We start from the raw sequence: 16906 nt of genomic DNA, 5'->3' as shown, positions 1-16906 counted from the left end.
TATTTACTTCATGTTCTGGATTTAGTCCAAATCATACTTTGTTAAGTTTGACCAAGAAATATAAGAAAAAATATTAACATTGACTAGTTGAATGCCCGTGCGTTGCTACGGCTTCGATTATATATCTATATTTTCTTTTAATATTTTGAAACAACATCGTGTCGTTGCTTAGTTTTTTTCAAAGTGCTGGGACTATGTATTTTTCATTCTGTTGGTCATATAGAAATATATAGAAAGATGAACAGTAATTGTTCTGATAGTGTATAATCCGTTTTGTTTTCTTTTCACTGAAGTGTACATTTTAAAGAAACTTGAATGTTTTTTTATTGGTACATGAAAATAAAGTCATGAAAATTTAATAAATCATGAATTCTGCATCCTATACACATGGTATTGTCTAAATCTACAAACCTCAACAAAAATTACGCCACTGAATGCAGTCAAAATGTTGCACAAATTTTCTTGCAGTCAAAATGTTGCACAAATTTTCTTGCAGTCAAAATGTTCTACTCCAAAAGAGTCTACATATTTATCTCTCACCTGCAAAAAAAAAGGCGCATAGGCAGAGGTATGGATACATTTCACAGGATTCACTCACTCTGTATCGGTCACTGATTTTCTCCTTTCTTCTCCACAGGTGACTAACCTCCTTCTTCCCCACGGAGCCGCATCACCTCTATGGCCCTGAAATCCCCACCAAGATGGTGGTGCCGACTAACCCCGCCTTGCTTCTCCGTTCAGGTTTCGGCGGACCCGGCCTGGCCGACGCCCGCGACTTGGCTCAAAATCCACCAGATGACGGAGTTCGAGCTTCTCGCCGTGACGCACGACCTCCTCACCTCCACGCTCTTCCCCACACCCCGGCCCCAGCTCCATCCCTTCACCTCCTTGACGCGGGAGCACCAGAGCGCGGGGCACGATGGTACTGCTGGTGGACACGGCGGGGGCGGACGGAGCGAGGGCGCTAAACCGGCACCACCGCGGATCTCCTACTTCACCGCCCTGGAGCTCCTCGAGCTTTGCCCCCAACGTCCTCGTCTCCGGACACCAGGGCCTCGGTGCCGAGATCGGTAACATCCGCTCTGTTCCCTTTCTTTATTTTCTTTCATAAGTTCAATTCTCAACTTATACCATGGACAACAATGCGTCGGGTACTGGATACAGCATACAGAACGATGGATGTCCTTTATGCTATTACATGTACACAAGTTAATCCTCGGTTGAGCTATAAAAAAGAGTTGATCATAGGTTGGTGTTGTGGATACTGAACTCTTGGCTCAGCTCTGCCTCTGCTAGTTATGTTCATAGTTTGATCGCTCAGACTAAGTTATATGCTTATCTTGGTGGATTGATTTTATTATATGAGTCTTTGGCCCTCCTAGAATTTATTCTTTTCTTACGATTGTCTAGATTTTATTATCTTTGTCTTGTTTCATCAGAATATATGATGGATGCAGTGGTACTGTTTAAATTCTAGTGTGAGATTTGAAGTAGCTTTGTGGTAGCCAAATCATTAGTAGTAGTTTACTTAATATCCATGTATTGCATTTGGGCTTACAATTTAATGTCCATATATTGCAGCAAAGAACCTTTTCCTTGCGGGTGATAAATCCGTAACTTTGCACATGATGGTAATGTGTAGTCGTGGGACTTATGAAGCAACTTCTTCATCTCAGAGAAGGATGTTGGGCAAAACAGTGCGCAAGCTTTTATATCATCTGTTGTGAAAATATCATCTGTTGAGTTCGAATAAGGAGCTTATATACCTGTTTTATGGTGAGATATCTAGTATTTGATTATTTAATCATTCAATTTTCGACTGATACTTCTTGATTTTCATTAGTTATTATCCTGAATGATGAAGGCTCTCTCTGAACACATATTTGCTAAATTATTACCCTTTGTTCCTGGGCATGAAATAGGCAAATGCACTATGCAATTCATACAGACTAAGCTCTTTACACTTCCTCTCCAGGTCCAAGTACAGTGGTGTCTTTATTGACCTGTATCCTGTGAACACAGTCTGTTGTTATGTATGTGATGATGGAACTGCAATGCTGATTTTTGACGCGAGGTATGCATTATAGCTGAAGAATAAAAAATAATCTAATCTGTATTAGCTTTTTTTCTGCCCATTGTCTTATATTGAAGTACATGGAAGGTCTACGGTTTATATTGTTATTCCTGTTCTTGTTGTCGTTGCCTCCATCAAGAAGAAAATAATAGGCTGTGATTTTAAAATGCTACGTGTTAGTTAAATGGTCTACTCTTTAATTTTTTTATGTCATCACAAATATCTCAGGTGTAAACATAAAATGCACATAAAATATCCATTTAATTAAAATTCAAATATGTTAGCACCCATTACATTTTGAAGATATAATCATCATGAAGGAATATGCTGAAATCTGGTCCATCAAATTCAAGTGTTAAGGACATCCTTGTAAACTATATTTAGCGTGCTCGTTACTAAGGACTCGGTTCTTTTTCTTTTCTTTGAATTGTTGGTCTTGTCCTTGATGGCGAGGATCTTGATGTTGCTTTTCGCGGTGGCTCTGGACAACGCGACGTACAGCTGGCCATGAGAGAATACCGGCTCCGGTAGGTACACGCCCACGGTCGGGATGGTCTGCCCTTGTGCCTTGTTGATTGTCATGGCAAAACTGAGCCTGATGGGGAACTGCTTCCTCTTGAATCTGAACGGGAACATGTCATTGTCGGATGGGCATAGAGGTATCCGAGGAAGAAATACCCTCTCCCCTGCGTGCTGCCCCACGACGATCTCTGCGTCGATGGCGTTATTCTGGAACCCACGGACCACAAGCCTCGTGCCATTACATAGCCCATTAGCTGGGTCAAGGTTCCTCAACAGTATAACGGGGCAATTTATCTTCAATTTAAGCTCATGCGGGGGAAGCCCATTAGGATTTAGGTCATTCAGGAACTCTTGAGGATAGTAGCCGTGCGGATCGTCCTCCGCACTATCGAAGCTATAGTAGATCCTCTCCTCGCCCTGGAAACGCTCAATCATGTGCATGTTTATTCCATCGACGTTGTTATTCCTTGTTGAGAGGATAGCTCGAGAAGTCATGTAATTAGGATTGTCCATGTTGTGTTCTAGGGCAGGGAACACATGGTTGATCAGCTTCTTGATATCGGCTGCGCTGTCGCCTGTAGACGAGACACATATATCTTCCGGAAGCCAGATGTTTCCGTCCTCGTCGCTTCCTCGGTGCCGTTACCTACCCTTAGGAGGTAATCTGCGAACCACTCGTCGCTTTGCGCCCTCATGTTCTTGACAAGCCTTAGCTGGCGCATGCCCTTCCAGAGGTTTGAGCTCCGCAGACTTGCGTCGATTATCTGACCCCGTGACCCTTTCCTCACTACAGGAAGCACCTGCCTGAAGTCCCCATCGAACACGATAGTCTTGCCCCCGAAAGGTCTGTTTGGGCATTCCATGATGTCGCGCATGCTTATGTCCAACGCCTCAATTGCCTGCCGTTTTGTCATGGTTGCCTCGTCCCATAGTATGAGTGAAGCCATCCTCAGGAGCTTGGCTGTCCCACTCTGCTTAGTGAAGCTGCATGATTTTCCTTCTTCAAGGTTTAGTGGGATCTTAAACCTCGAGTGGGCTGTCCTGCCTCCTGGCATGATGGAAGCGGCAACTCCTGATGTTGCTGTGGCCAACGCGATCTTTCTCTCACTCCGAACCCTAGCGAGCAGTGCCCTATAAAGGTAGGTCTTCCCCGTGCCTCCTGGGCCATCCACGAAGAATACGCCCCCATCTCCGCTATCAACTGCCGCTAGTATCTGGTCATAGGCAAGCTTCTGCTCGTGGTTTAGTGAGGTCGCTAGAGAAGTGTCTTCCTTGTCTACCTGGATATTGGTTTCCTCGATGACCTCCCTGGCCTCTCCATCTGTGTTGTCGTAGGTCTCGTCGATGTCTGGGAGAGGGAATGAATTTATGTCTTTGCCCATGGACTGCAGCATGCCCCTGATATCAAGTAGCACCTTCTGCTCCACTGCTTTTGGGCATGTGTGTTGGCGCTGGTAGTCATCGGACATCGCCTCAAGGTGCCTATCCCAAAGACCACGCACATCTCCAGGCTCGCAGAATACTAAGATCGTTGCGAAGAGCCTCCTAAGTGAGGCTGGCATGGCGAACTGCTCTGACTCGATAAGACACTCATCGAGCGTGTTGTCGGCCTCGATGAGACCCCTCCTCTCGGCGGCCTCACGGAAGTTATCACATAGCACACCGTCCACTGTTTTGAGATCTTCGAAGGACCTTGAGCCTGGTACGTGGTTTAGAAGCACCCTTAGAAAGTACCGATCCCCCTCAGCAGGATGGGCTGACACGATCCGGCCTACTTGTTGACCCTTGTCCCTTTTCTTCCAGTACTTTGTGTTTTGCCATGTGAAGCTTCTCGGAAAATCTTTGTAAAGAATATCCGGAGCCCATGCGTGCTTCTGATTAGCAACGAAATACTCAGTCAACATGGATGGGGTCTCTTTGGCAGCAACGTCCTTTAGGTTGTCTCCTGCTTTGAACGTGACCATTTGCATATTTTCGAGATGAAGCGGAAGTGGTAGGACCGACGGGTGGTTCTCGCATAGCTTGAAGCCGAATATCCTCCACATGGCCTCCGGTGGAGTAACCCACCTTGCGTCAATGAATCTCTTGATCTCGTCTATGTTCCCATCGGCGTCGGGCTTCTCGATATTGAACGAAGTCTGATCGTGGCCCTTGTATACGTACTTATATAGGTACTTGACGGCCTTTATGCTAGAGCACACCTCCACGTTGATGTGGCAGTCAAACATCCGCAAGAGGTAGGGGTTATAAGGCACAACCCATCTGTTGTCTAGCATTTGGCCTCGGACATTCGCACAACGACCGTCCTTCCGTCTCCGATAAATGGGGTATGAGTCTTTCCCCTGTACGGTGGTTTCATTGAATGCCCGCAGGTACCTACACTTGCACGACCCATCTTGCATGCACACGTTGTTTGGCTTGAGGACACCGCATGGACCATGCATCATATGCTTCACGACTATGGCGTATAGCTCCGGGTACTTATTCTTGTCCGGGAGCTCGGCGGATATGACGCGGTCGTACTGCTCTGGCACAATGAGCTTATATTCTGAGTCCATGATCAACAAAAAATGGGCGTGCGGGAGGCCCCTTTTCTGGAACTCGACCACGTAGACGTAGGCCTTCACAACACCCAAAATATGCTTCTTGGTCAGCATCTCTTTCATCATCTCGAGCTTGGCCCTAAACACTCGGACCACAATGTCTGGTCGGTCTTGAGGGGTTTGTCCTGCAAATAGTGCATCCTGTATCTCGTGCCAGTTTGGGTTGCAGGTCATCGTCAAGAAGATGTCAGGCTTGCCGTACGTCTGCACCAACGCCATGGCGTCCATATGTCTACGCTTCATGTCTCGGAAGCTCCCCTGGAACTTCCATGGGAGAACAATCCTTGTGCCAACAGCGCTTGCGCGAGTCTCTCCGGCCGTGATGCTATCAACAATGCCTTTATATAGATCCGCACGTATCTCCGTTTGGTGCTCCCTGAACCAACTCAGCCTGCATCCCTCAATCTTTATGTACATGTCGACCGCAAACTGTTGGAACAAGCGCCCACCATGTAGTATGGGGTTGAATATAGCCGGCCGCGTCTGTAGTCGGTAACAGTAGTAATCTCTGACGGAGACGCATATATTGCCACCTCCATCTGTGTGAAAGACATAAAAAAACAAGGTTAGGCAAAATACGAAGAGGATATACAAAAAATGTAGAAGTGTCTTGAACAGCCAAACCTTCGTCGTCACGGTCCTCTCTTGACTTTTGCGCAACATGCCAAGGCGTATCACGTTTAGGGAGATTTGGATGCCATCCGAGCTCCCCCTTGGGGAAAAAGAGGGGGTACGAGAGCGGGTCATAGCATCCTTGTGTGGCCTGTATACTATGCCTCTCATTGTTGTCACCGTAGAGGATAATGCTGCGCTTGAATCTATTTGCCAAGTCACTCCCCTCGACCCAGATCGCAGCCACCTCAGACGACACCGGTAAATTGTATCTCCGTTGGTCTAGCTTCTTGTCGGTGTTTAGTTCTATACGGTAGTTCTCGAGGTTGTCCTTGTAGGCGCCCAAACTCCTAAACTTCTCAGAGTAGGGGTTTCCTCTTAGTATGTCCACAACCTTCCGAACGACCTCTTGGTCCAGGTCCTTGGTGGCTTCCTTTCGATGGATCAGGCTGGGATCATCGTCGTAGAAGTAGAGTTGTAGATGTTCCGGGCGAGAGTTTGGTCCGAACGAATGCATGTTGTGGTATAATTTGCCTTGCGCCCGGAATGTGTACACCCCGGACCTCATGTTGGTGCAGCTATTGTCTAGGCTGACACCAAGAGTTGTGAATGAGAAGTGGCCGTTGAAGAATCTTATGCTCTCCCGAAAATGCCGAGAGTCTGCATCCGCGCTAGACCATAGCCTCATAAGCTCTGGGATAGGCTCCGATTCAGCTAGCTTGATATTTCCGTTTCGACAACAGAAACCGTCGGTCTCACGCTCAAACTTCTTGGCATGGCAATGTTCGCAGTCCGGTTCTGGCTTCAGGATGTGCGTGTTTGTTGGGAGATTTGAGTACACAAAGTCAAAAGGATCGATAGATTCCGCACTGGATGAGTCCATTTGTGTGTCGAGGTGTATGTCATCAGCGTCATAACCTACATGCATAGGATATCACATCAATGAATATCTTCATATTGACTCGTAGCAGACGATTGAAAGGATGGCATAAGTACCTTCACGAGCATACATACAGTACTCCTCATCCATGAGATCATCAGGGATGGCATTCTCATCCATGATACCACTAAGGAATGCATCCATGTCGCCTACACCATTATCGGTCTGGTAAGTACAACAATATGGAAATTCTAGATCCGGTACGAACGATGGTTTAATTGCCATGGCATAAATAAAGGGAGTGAAGATTTGTGTGTTACCATTGGTCCCGATGGTATACTCCGGCGTGCTCGATGAAGGTGACACAGGAGGTGAAGAAGTTCCCTCCTTGGCGGGTGACCCGCGTGTGCTTGATCCTAGATTTATCTTTGGGCATGGCATCGCAATGGATTCAGGACACGGGGTGTTCCTCCTAGCCGCAGCGTTTGCCCTGCGTTTAGCCCTCTTCTCTTCAGTTAATCTCTGTGTAGATGTGCGTTGTTCGACCAGTCTTCTATGTCCATTAATCTTATTCTTTTGTTCAACCGACAAACTATTTCGTTTAGCTCTTCTACATGCATTAATATTCTCCTTTTGCTCAGTTGTCAAACTATTTCTTCTAGCTCTATCACGTTCACGTCTTGCTTGATTTTTATCTTCTATAATGTTGTTATCCATTTTCTGCAAATAGGAAAACTAAAAGTTAGACATCCCATACTCAATTTCTTCAAACTGGACAAGTGAGGTGCTTTGAAGGCCAGGAGCCTCAGCTCGTGTACACACGCCAGGAGCCTCTGTACGTTTTAGAAAGACAAACCGATATGCAATGTTAATGTCAGATTAAATACAGTGCAGATAGAAACTCTAACTTTTCTCCAGAATGCAGCATAGTGGCCTGCCTGTAAACTGTGCTACCTTTGCAAGAATTTGATTACAGGCACCTGTGTGCCATTGAGAGTTTTCAAAATAAACATATGCATTCAACTAAAATCAGGTTGAAACTAATGACAGAAGGTACTTAGTATAAGAAGTTGTTTATTAGATTCATGACCACATTTGGATTTAACTTTAGCGATTATTTTTTCTGATTAACTGAACCTGATCCGGTCATTATTTTTTTCTTGCTGTGAACTGTTTTACATGAAGATCATGCTTTGCAATGTTAATTCTCGTTTTGCTTACCTTGGCTGATTAATTCTCGTTTTGCTTACCTTGGTTGTAGCATGGGTGGACTCTCCGACGAGACGGCAGCGACAACGTAACTTGGTTGGTAGACGTTGGAGTTGTAGCGAGACGACAGCCACAAAGACGGCAGCAACAGATGTTTGGCTAGGTGTGAGATCGTCAGACAGAAGTCGTCGCTGTGAGATCGTCAGATGGTAGCGACAGAAAATTGTTTTTCTGGTTGAAATTGTATCTCCGGTGGAACTGTGGAAGTGTTTTTCTGGGCGAAGTTGTATCTCCGGTGGAGGTAGTATGGTTTTATTTATGCGGCCTGATTTCGTGGTCGTCCAAATTTCTTTCTGAAATCGTATTGTAGCAGAGTACGTATCATAGTCGTGGTCGTCCAAATTTCTGTGGATTGGCGTTGGACTTTCCTTTTTTTTTTTTGTTCGGTGAGGGTCCAAATTTGTTCAATGAGGGTTGGCGTGGCCCAAAGGCCCAAACGTTGTTTCAGTACGAGACCCAAAGGCCCAAATCGCCCAAACGTTGTTTCAGTACCATGGAGCGAGCCTGTTTTGAGATCGAGCGAGCCTGTTTTGAGACGGACGCGACACGCGAGCCTGTTTTGAGACTGTTTTGAGACGGACGTACCACGGTTGCATTGCCGTTTAATAGTAAAGATAATACCAAATGTCATAATATAAAATCCGATTCTAATATTATAGATTTTACATTATAGATGCTTATAATTTTTCCTAAATAATTTAGTTAAACTTTATAAATTTTGACTTTGACTAAACCTAGAACGCAATGTAATTATGAGGGAGTATCATTTATTTCTGCCAAGAGATTCGCGATTCCGGTTTCCATGATGATCTCCGTAACTAAGGATCTCATTGAGAAGTGGTGGTCATGGTTTGGCGAGCAAAGACGCTAGCTCCATGTTATATGTGATGAATTGTATGTTGTATGCGATGAACCTTGCGTATTTGTGAGTTGATTTGAGTGAAAATTGATCATGAACTATTTGTGTAATAGTGATATAATATAAGTACAATTGAGATTTTATTTGTGTTTTAGAATCATTTAAATATGAGTTTTATGATATTCATGTCCTATATGCTTGCAATTTTAAATATAGGGCACAAGGTGTGGTGCCCTATTTTATAACATCTGAAATTTCTCCCGTGGCATATTGTACATGAAATTGGTGCCCTATATTTCGTATACTAATAAAGTGTCAAAACCAAAGAGTGGGACATTATAATCCAAAATTTGTATTCCCTCCGTTTCGGTTTACTAGTCTTACGTGTATTTCTAGGTCGTCAATTTAACCAATTTAACATAAGATTTATATATATATATATTAAAAAAAATAGGTGTGACTATTTCTCAGTCGACTGAGAACTAACTTCGCAGTCGACTAATGCCATCAAATCTTAGGTACAATTCATAACTAGCACGAATCATGGTGCAAATCAAATGATATAAAACTTGACTGTGCACGAAGTTAGTTCTCAGCTAACTGAGAACTAGCAAATCCCATAAAAAATTTATCATTAGAAAATTTATATTTTATATTTTCTAATGATATAATTTTGTGTTATATAATTCATATTATATAGATCAAATTAACAACCTAGTTATATGTGCATGTCTAGTAAACTCAGATAGAGGGAGTACTCCATACAACATGAAGTATATGTGATGGCCCTGTTTGTATGACTACTCTCTCCGTCCTCAAATACGTCAATATTTAGCTCTAAACTTTATCCACAAAACATTATACTCATATCTTTCCAATGTACTTTGATTGCTTCTCTCTCATCGTACGGAAATCAAACCCAATAATATTGAGCACATGTTCGTCTTGTATTCTACGTGCACTCAGCTCATTGGAGGTGAATGCATTAAAGATAAGAGATACATATTTATAATGTATTTTTCACTCCAGTTCATAATTTATTTTGAAAACTCCACATGTACATTTATTTGTGAATGGAGGAAGTACTCAATAGAATACATGAAACGGTTGTGTATGGACTCCATGCAGCATGGCGTACTCCACCTTGTTTGCATTCCACCTTGTGGTTCAACTATGCTGTGGTTACACTGGAATTTCAACGGAGTAGTCGCTTCGTACTCACTGCCTGAGTGAATACCTCGTCTTCCGCTTCCTAGCTCCAAACTCTTCCTCTCCCGAGGAAGCAACAAATGCACGGACGGCGTACAGTGCTGATGTAGAATATATAACCAGATGTATTGGCGCATTGCCATTCTCACTCTTCCGTTTCTGCAACTCCAAGACCCACACCAAACTCTCGGATCAAGCGAATCGATGGGGGTTCCCGCGGGTTTCATCTTCGGTGCAGCCGCGGCCGCGGTGATCGCCGTGGGCGCGTACATGTTCTTCTGGCCGGCATCGGCGGCCGTGGCCATGATGAAGGCCCCCGGATCCGGAGGGCTGCTGATTTCCCGCCTGGCGTTCGAGGCCAACCCGCAGCGCTACTACTACCTCCTCCGCACCGCCGGTGCCGCGGTGGCTGCTGCCGCTTTCGCTCCGTGAGGTGATTCGTAAGCTGTAGCATCGAAATCCTCCGCCGTATCTACTGCTCGGTTGTCAAATGTATTACCCGCCTTTGTCTACAACTACAACTACCGGCCTCTGTACTGCACTGGACTGCTAAACCTCTACGAATGCATTTGGTTCGCGCTTTTCTGCCCGTTATCCAATTATTACAGCGCAATCAGATACTGATAATCACAGTTCAAAAAAAAGATACTGGTAATCATGTTTGGTTCAATCATCCCAGAAACGACTGCAGTACAAGGCGTCAAGGGGCATGGCGTGGTACGCCCCCGACGACCCTTTCTTGTTCACCACCAGTCCATTCATCTTCTCAAATGGTGTATGTTACTGTATGTTACTGATTTAATTTTATATTCCCTCCATTCTTTTTTTTTGTTTTTTTTGAAACAAGGGCAAAAGTTTTGCCCATTCATTGATTAAGAAAGGAGTTTACAAGAAAGTAAAAGTTTTAGACATAATACAAGTTTTACTCTCATGGCATCAAATTACACAAATTTTTAGCACCCGCTGAAACCCAAAGCGTAGCTTCTTTTTTGATCCTCTCGAAGACGACTTGCGAAGGGGCGCGCTTGTTCTTGAAAACTCTATCGTTTCTCTCATTCCAAATCCCCAAATGATGAGCATGGCAAGAGACGCCATACCCTTGCGGTTTTGCCCCGTAGATATCATGGTCCACCACTCCGGAAAGAAGGAACCCGCCCAATTGTTGGCATGAGAAGCCGGAATGTCGAACCCTTCTTTGGCCTTGTCCCATAGACGCAAGGTGAAGTGGCAATGGAGTAGAAGGTGATCGACCGACTCCGTGCATTGGTTGCATAAAGGGCAAACCCCACAATTTGGCCACCCCCGTTTTGTCAAGCGGTCGGCTGTCCAAATTCTATTTTGGAAAGCAAGCCAGGTGAAAAACTTAATCTTTGGGGGCGCCCACATCTTCCACATGGATTTGTATAGGCTTGAGAAGGTGGAACCTAGAAATTGCAAGTCGTAGGCGGACTTCGTCGAATAGTGCCCACTCTCGGTTAGTTTCCAAGAGATGTCGTCCTCATTGTTGTCATTGAGGTGGAAATTTTGTATAAGACCCCATAGCTCCACAAATTGGGAAAGATGCTCCAAAGAAAAGCCATCCCCCAAACCAACTTTGTGAACCCAAGCATTGTTTTGTAGAGCATGCGCCACCTTCCAATTCTTGCGCTTGGAAGAGGCATAGATAAGAGGAGCGATCTCAATTGGCTTTCTCCCATCAAGCCAAGGAGCATACCAAAAAGGAGTATTCATCCCATTGCCCACCGTAATGGTCGTGGCGGCATAGAAAATGTCCATATCTTGCTCCGAACAAGGGTTGCCGGAGCCCACCCAAATCTTGTTGGGGTCTTTCCACTCCAACCAAGGCCATCTAAGACGAAGAGCCGTAGCGAACTTGTCCATATGAATGATTCCAAGGCCACCAAGTTTCTTCGGACGACAAACTATCTCCCAATTGACCTTGCATTTCGCCCCCGTGGTGTGGTCACTAGCCGACCAAAGGAAAGCTCTCTCAATCTTGTTGATAAATGCTATGGTACCCGCCGGTATGGAGAGTGGTGTCAAGAAGTATGTGGCTTGGGAGGCGATGACGGATTTGACCAAAGCGCTACGGCTGGCCGTAGTAATATATTTCCCATTCCAAGTGGGGAGCTTCCCGGCACATTTGTCCTCAAGGTGTTGTATGTCTTTCCTTCTTATGCCTCTAACCGTTAGAGGAAGCCCAAGATAGCGTAGTGGAAACGACTCTCTCTTAGCCGGGATGTGAAGAAGGATGTCGTCGATTTTATGGTTAGCACATCTTATTGACACGACGAAGCTTTTATGGAAATTCGTGCAAAGGCCGGTGACCTCTCCGAAGTCATGAAGAATATGAGCGAGATTTTGGACATCCTCCTTCAAAGGCGCAACAAAAATCGCCGCATCATCCGCATAAAGAGAGGTGCGGAGGATGGGGCCTCTACCCCGTAGCTTGTGTAGGATACCAAGGCTCGTGGCCGTCTCCAAAATTTGAGCAAGAGTATCAATGGCGAGGACAAAAAGAAGCGGGGAAAGGGGGTCTCCTTTGCGTAGCCCCCGACCATGGCGAATGGGGCAACCGGCCACACCATTAAGAAGCATCCGCGACGAGGCGGTGTTTAGAAGTGCAACAATCCAGTTTCGGAAACGGGCTGGGAAGCCCCTCTTCACAAGAAGATCAAAAAGGTATCCCCAACGGATAGAGTCGAAAGCCTTCGGATATCAAGCTTGAAAAGAAGAGCCGGGGTCTTGTTCTTGTGAAATCTCGTAGCTAGATTTTTGACATAGAGAAAATTGTCATGAATACTTCTCTTCTTGATGAAAGCGCTTTGCGCGTTTGAAACAAGCTCATCCATGTGAGGCCCCAGCCGGTTGGCAAGCAACTTCGCAACAATCTTGGCAATGGCATGAATCAAGCTAATAGGCCGGTAGTCGGATACCTCTTCGGCGCCATCCTTCTTTGGCAACAAGGCGATGTTCGCGGAATTTAACCAATGAAAATTTTCCACATGTAGGTTCCCAAAAAGTTAGACAACATTCAAAACGTCGACTCTTATTGTCTCCCAACATCTCTTAAAAAAGAGCCCGGTGAAGCCATCCGGCCCCGGGGCTTTGTCGCCGGGCAAGTGAGAGATGGCCATCTTGACCTCTTCCTCGGTGAAGGGGTCACCAAGCGAGTGTAAATCCGTAGGGGGAAAAACGAAATCCGCCCAATTGAAGTCATGGCTACTAGGGTCCCCTCTATCCATGGACGCTTTGAAGTGATCATAGATGATTTTCTCTTTTTCTTCATGTCCAGTAACCCAACCATTCTTTCGCTTTAGGCGATGGATGTGGTTTTTCCTTCTTCTAGCATTGACCCGCATATGAAAGAATTTGGTATTGGCATCTCCCTCCTTGATGTTTGCAATCCGCGCACATTGTTTCTTTCTAGCTCTCTCCACCACGGCAAGCGCAATCACCTTCCTTTTCAACCGCGCGCGAAGGTCTAACTCCTCCGGGAAAAGTTGCCTTGCCTCTTGGGCCATATCGAACTGTAGAATAATAAGTAGGGCCGCATGCAACAACACCTTAGTGTTGGAATAAAAGCCCTTCCCCCACTTGCGGAGGCACTTTCCGGTTTCCTTCATCTTGTGAAAGAGGATTTGGCAAGGTTCGGTGTGGATGGTTGGCTTGTCCCAAGCCTCCTTTACCACCTCATTGAACCCCGGAAGCTTTACCCAAAAGTTTTCAAATTTGAAAGATCGCGGTCGCTTGGGTCCACTAACATCGGCGAGGAGGAGGGGACAATGGTCCGAGAGGGACGAGGAGAGCGCATAAAGGACATGCGAGTCGGCGAAGGTCCCACTCCCCATTACAGTAGAAAGCGTCGAGCTTACAAAGGGTCGGGTTCACTCTTTCATTGGACCAAGTGAAACGGCGGTTTTGCAAGTGTATCTCGTTTAACTCACAAGATTGAAGGGCGTCTCTAAAGCGAACCATGCGACTCCTATTGACATTTCCTTTGCTCTTGTCCCTCGCCTTTCTTATTTGGTTAAAATCCCCAAGAACAAGCCATCGAACCCCCTGCGGAGGCTTGAGGTCGTTGAGCTCGGTGAAGAATTATTCTTTCAGCGCATGATCCGTAGGCCCATATACGGAGGTGATTTTGAAATCCCCATTTTCCGAAGCCTTGAGCAAAGTCACATCCGCAGACAAGCAAAACTCGGAGATAGACACATTTGATATCGACACCACGGATTCATCCCAAAGAAGGAGTATTCCACGCCGAGTGCCATTCGCCGGCTTATAAGCGAAACTTTTCAGCCTATAGCCGCCAATATAAGCAGCATCAAACGCGGAGATATACTGCAACTTAGTCTCTTGCAAACAGGCAATATGACATGAAGAATTTGCTATGGTTTCGTGGACGGTGTCTTTACGATCTTGATCATTTAGCCCTCTCACATTCCATCCCAGGATATTGAGCAGATGTTCTAACATTTGGAAACAAGGAACCCAAACATACATATATGAGGAAGTAACCGAAAGGTAACAACAGTCTTTGCCATATATGGGCAGGAAGTCTGGGCATACATGCACCATAGAGGAGCAGCAAAGTGGAAGCAGGACTGCTCAGCAGTCCTTAACAAGCAACCAGCCCCAAAGAAGCCACTAGAAATCATAAGTTTAGCTAACATGGTAAACAGCGAGACCCTACAGCAAGCCAACAACAACAATCAAACTTCAGCCGTAGCTGATCCTGCCTCCGGCTCGTCCATGTCCAGAGCCGCAGTACCTCTGTGTGCCAGCATATCCTCATCGCAGGTGTCGTCTTCCTCCGATCCCACTTTGAACAGAGCCATCATCGCCTTGATCACATCTTCTTCGACCCTTCCTTTGAACCGGCTCGCGAATTCAGCCAAGGCCCACTCGGTGACCTCCTTCCCATCCTTGATGATGCCGAGACCTTTGCAGACCATCATCTCCGCTTTCCGCGCGATCGGCGTCGCCGCCTTGCGCTGCTTGTTGCGGTCGCCAGCTTTCCGCAGCGAGAACCTTACGGTTCTGGTGATGTCTGCGCCCGCAAGGGTCTTCCTCCTGGCCAGCGGACGAACCGGCGGCTAGGACATGGGAGGCGAGAGGATCGGCGGCTGAGCAGCCACGAAAAGCGGCGCAAGCGGAGCCCTCGCAGCGGTGGTGACCATCGGCACAGGGACAACATTTGGGCGCGGCGACCTGGTTGATGTTGAAGTTCAATCAAGTTTGTACACAAAAATATGAATATTTACAATACTGAATCAGCATTAATAGATTCACCATAAATTTTATTTTCTTGATATATCTATTTAATATTGTTGATGTCCTACATACATTTGGTCAAAGTTACTATGGTTTACCTTTTGATCAATCCTAAGACGCTTTATATTCTAGGATGGAGGGAGTACTAAATATGACTCAAATTGGTTCAATTAATCATGCCGCAATGCGTACGAAGTTCATTCAGTTTCATTAGAGATTCCCCTAAGTTGATGAAACTGAATGAACCTATGGACACGAATCATCAAAATGTTAAAATGAGTGAATCACACAAACATGCATCTTTATTCGATAATGAAGACGGTGATTGTGACATAGAGTCCACAACTGATTGACCAAGCATAGAGTCCACAACTGAAACATCCATGCACATGGACCTGCTTAATTCACAAAACAAATCCGAGCATGTCGACAGAGTCCAAATCAAGGAGCCCCAAGCCCCGTGCCGCGAAACTTCTCACTTACGATCTCATCTAGCCGCGTCGCCATATCTGGCGTCATGTGGTTCACCCAATCTCCAGAGACACCTTTCCTGAAGAATGCGTCACGGGGCATGGCGTGGTATGCCCCCGACGAGCCCTTCTTGTTCACCTCCAGCCCCTTCATCTTCTCGAAGCTGCACAGCTCCACCACGCCCTCCACGGCGCCGGCGCTCTCCTCGGCGGCCGAGAACGGCCGACCCACGAACTCCGCCAGCCTCCTCACGTGATTGCCCGTGTCCTGCAGCAGGTCCTCGTACCTGAGAAAGAGCACTCTGTCGGGGCATGCGAGGCTCGCGTGCCAGTAGGTGAGGACGTGGTCCCAGATCGGGCCGACGGCCACGGCGCCGTCGCATTCGTGCTCGAACAGCTCGGCGAACGACAGGCCGGGCTGGCGTCGCCGGAGGAAGTGCCACAGCGAGACGACCATGTCCTTGGGGTCCCTGCAAATGTACACGACCTTGACGTTGCCGCCGGTGACCGACTCGGGGAGTAGGGTGTACGGCATGTGCGTGTTCATGAGGCGTGGCGACGGGAGCTTTTCGAGCTTGGCCTCCTGCCCATCGGCGAAGATCTCGTCGAGGAACGGGATGCAGTCGTGCGGGTTGAGGCGGAGGAGCGGGTGCTGCGCCGGCTCCGGGTACGCGTCCCGCGTCATGGTGGCGAAGGCCAGCGCCTTCAGCCACGTGGTGCCGCACTTGGGGTAGCTGGCCAGGATCACGTCGTCGCGGCGTGGTGAGAAGCGGCGCTGGAAGACGACAGTGCCCGCGACCCAGTGCTCCGGCAGCCAGAAGCCCTGGTACAGGCGCAGCTCCAGGCCGGCCTGTTGCTTGCGCGGCAGAGCCGCCACGAGGTCCCCAAACTCTTCCTTGGCTGGGCGCTTCGGCACCGTACCATCGTCCACGTCCGTGAATGGAACAGGGCCGGAAGTGATAGTGGGGATGGTGGCCATGGATGATGAGAAGAGAGTTAGCTGCAGGGCGATGTCAATAGCAGAGAAGCGATTCTACTCCAGTGAGTAGTTATCACTGCTCAAGGATGGCAATTCCACTCATTTGAGGAGAATATATATATATGGAGTTGCATGATTGCATCGTGCTTGTG

General features: G+C 46.8%; 2 protein-coding genes and 1 long non-coding RNA gene across 6 annotated transcripts; 1 reads left to right on the top strand and 2 right to left on the bottom strand.

The window, feature by feature from the left end:
* The first annotated feature begins 475 nt into the window (after window positions 1-475).
* On the top strand, window positions 476-8259 carry LOC127322849 (uncharacterized). Of its 4 annotated transcripts, XR_007865145.1 has the most exons (6): window positions 576-1070; window positions 1582-1776; window positions 1976-2074; window positions 7422-7526; window positions 7610-7744; window positions 7953-8259. It is a non-coding gene; the product is annotated as an uncharacterized lncRNA (long non-coding RNA). The 4 variants fall into 4 exon arrangements; XR_007865143.2 differs by lacking the exons at window positions 7422-7526; window positions 7610-7744 and adding an exon at window positions 476-568 and having other exon boundaries at window positions 638-1070; XR_007865144.1 differs by lacking the exon at window positions 7610-7744.
* LOC139835072 (uncharacterized) lies at window positions 3142-6895 on the bottom strand. Its single transcript, XM_071825056.1, has 3 exons — window positions 6808-6895; window positions 5824-6729; window positions 3142-5738 (listed from the first exon to the last, which is right to left on the bottom strand). The coding sequence occupies exons 1-3, from the start codon at window positions 6893-6895 to the stop codon at window positions 3142-3144; spliced, it is 3591 nt and encodes a 1196-aa protein (XP_071681157.1).
* A 7326-nt stretch (window positions 8260-15585) lies between the features above and the next one.
* On the bottom strand, window positions 15586-16906 carry LOC127322831 (flavonol 3-sulfotransferase-like). The gene has a single exon (XM_051351239.2). It carries the CDS (start codon window positions 16752-16754, stop codon window positions 15747-15749), a length of 1008 nt encoding a protein of 335 aa, XP_051207199.2. The 5' UTR covers window positions 16755-16906; the 3' UTR covers window positions 15586-15746.

The sequence above is a fragment of the Lolium perenne genome, chromosome 2, assembly GCF_019359855.2.
Source record: "Lolium perenne isolate Kyuss_39 chromosome 2, Kyuss_2.0, whole genome shotgun sequence".
NCBI classification, from domain to species: Eukaryota; Viridiplantae; Streptophyta; class Magnoliopsida; order Poales; family Poaceae; genus Lolium; species Lolium perenne.
The sequence above is the reverse complement of the archived record's forward strand: the minus strand, read 5'-3'. Positions and strand labels throughout refer to the sequence as shown.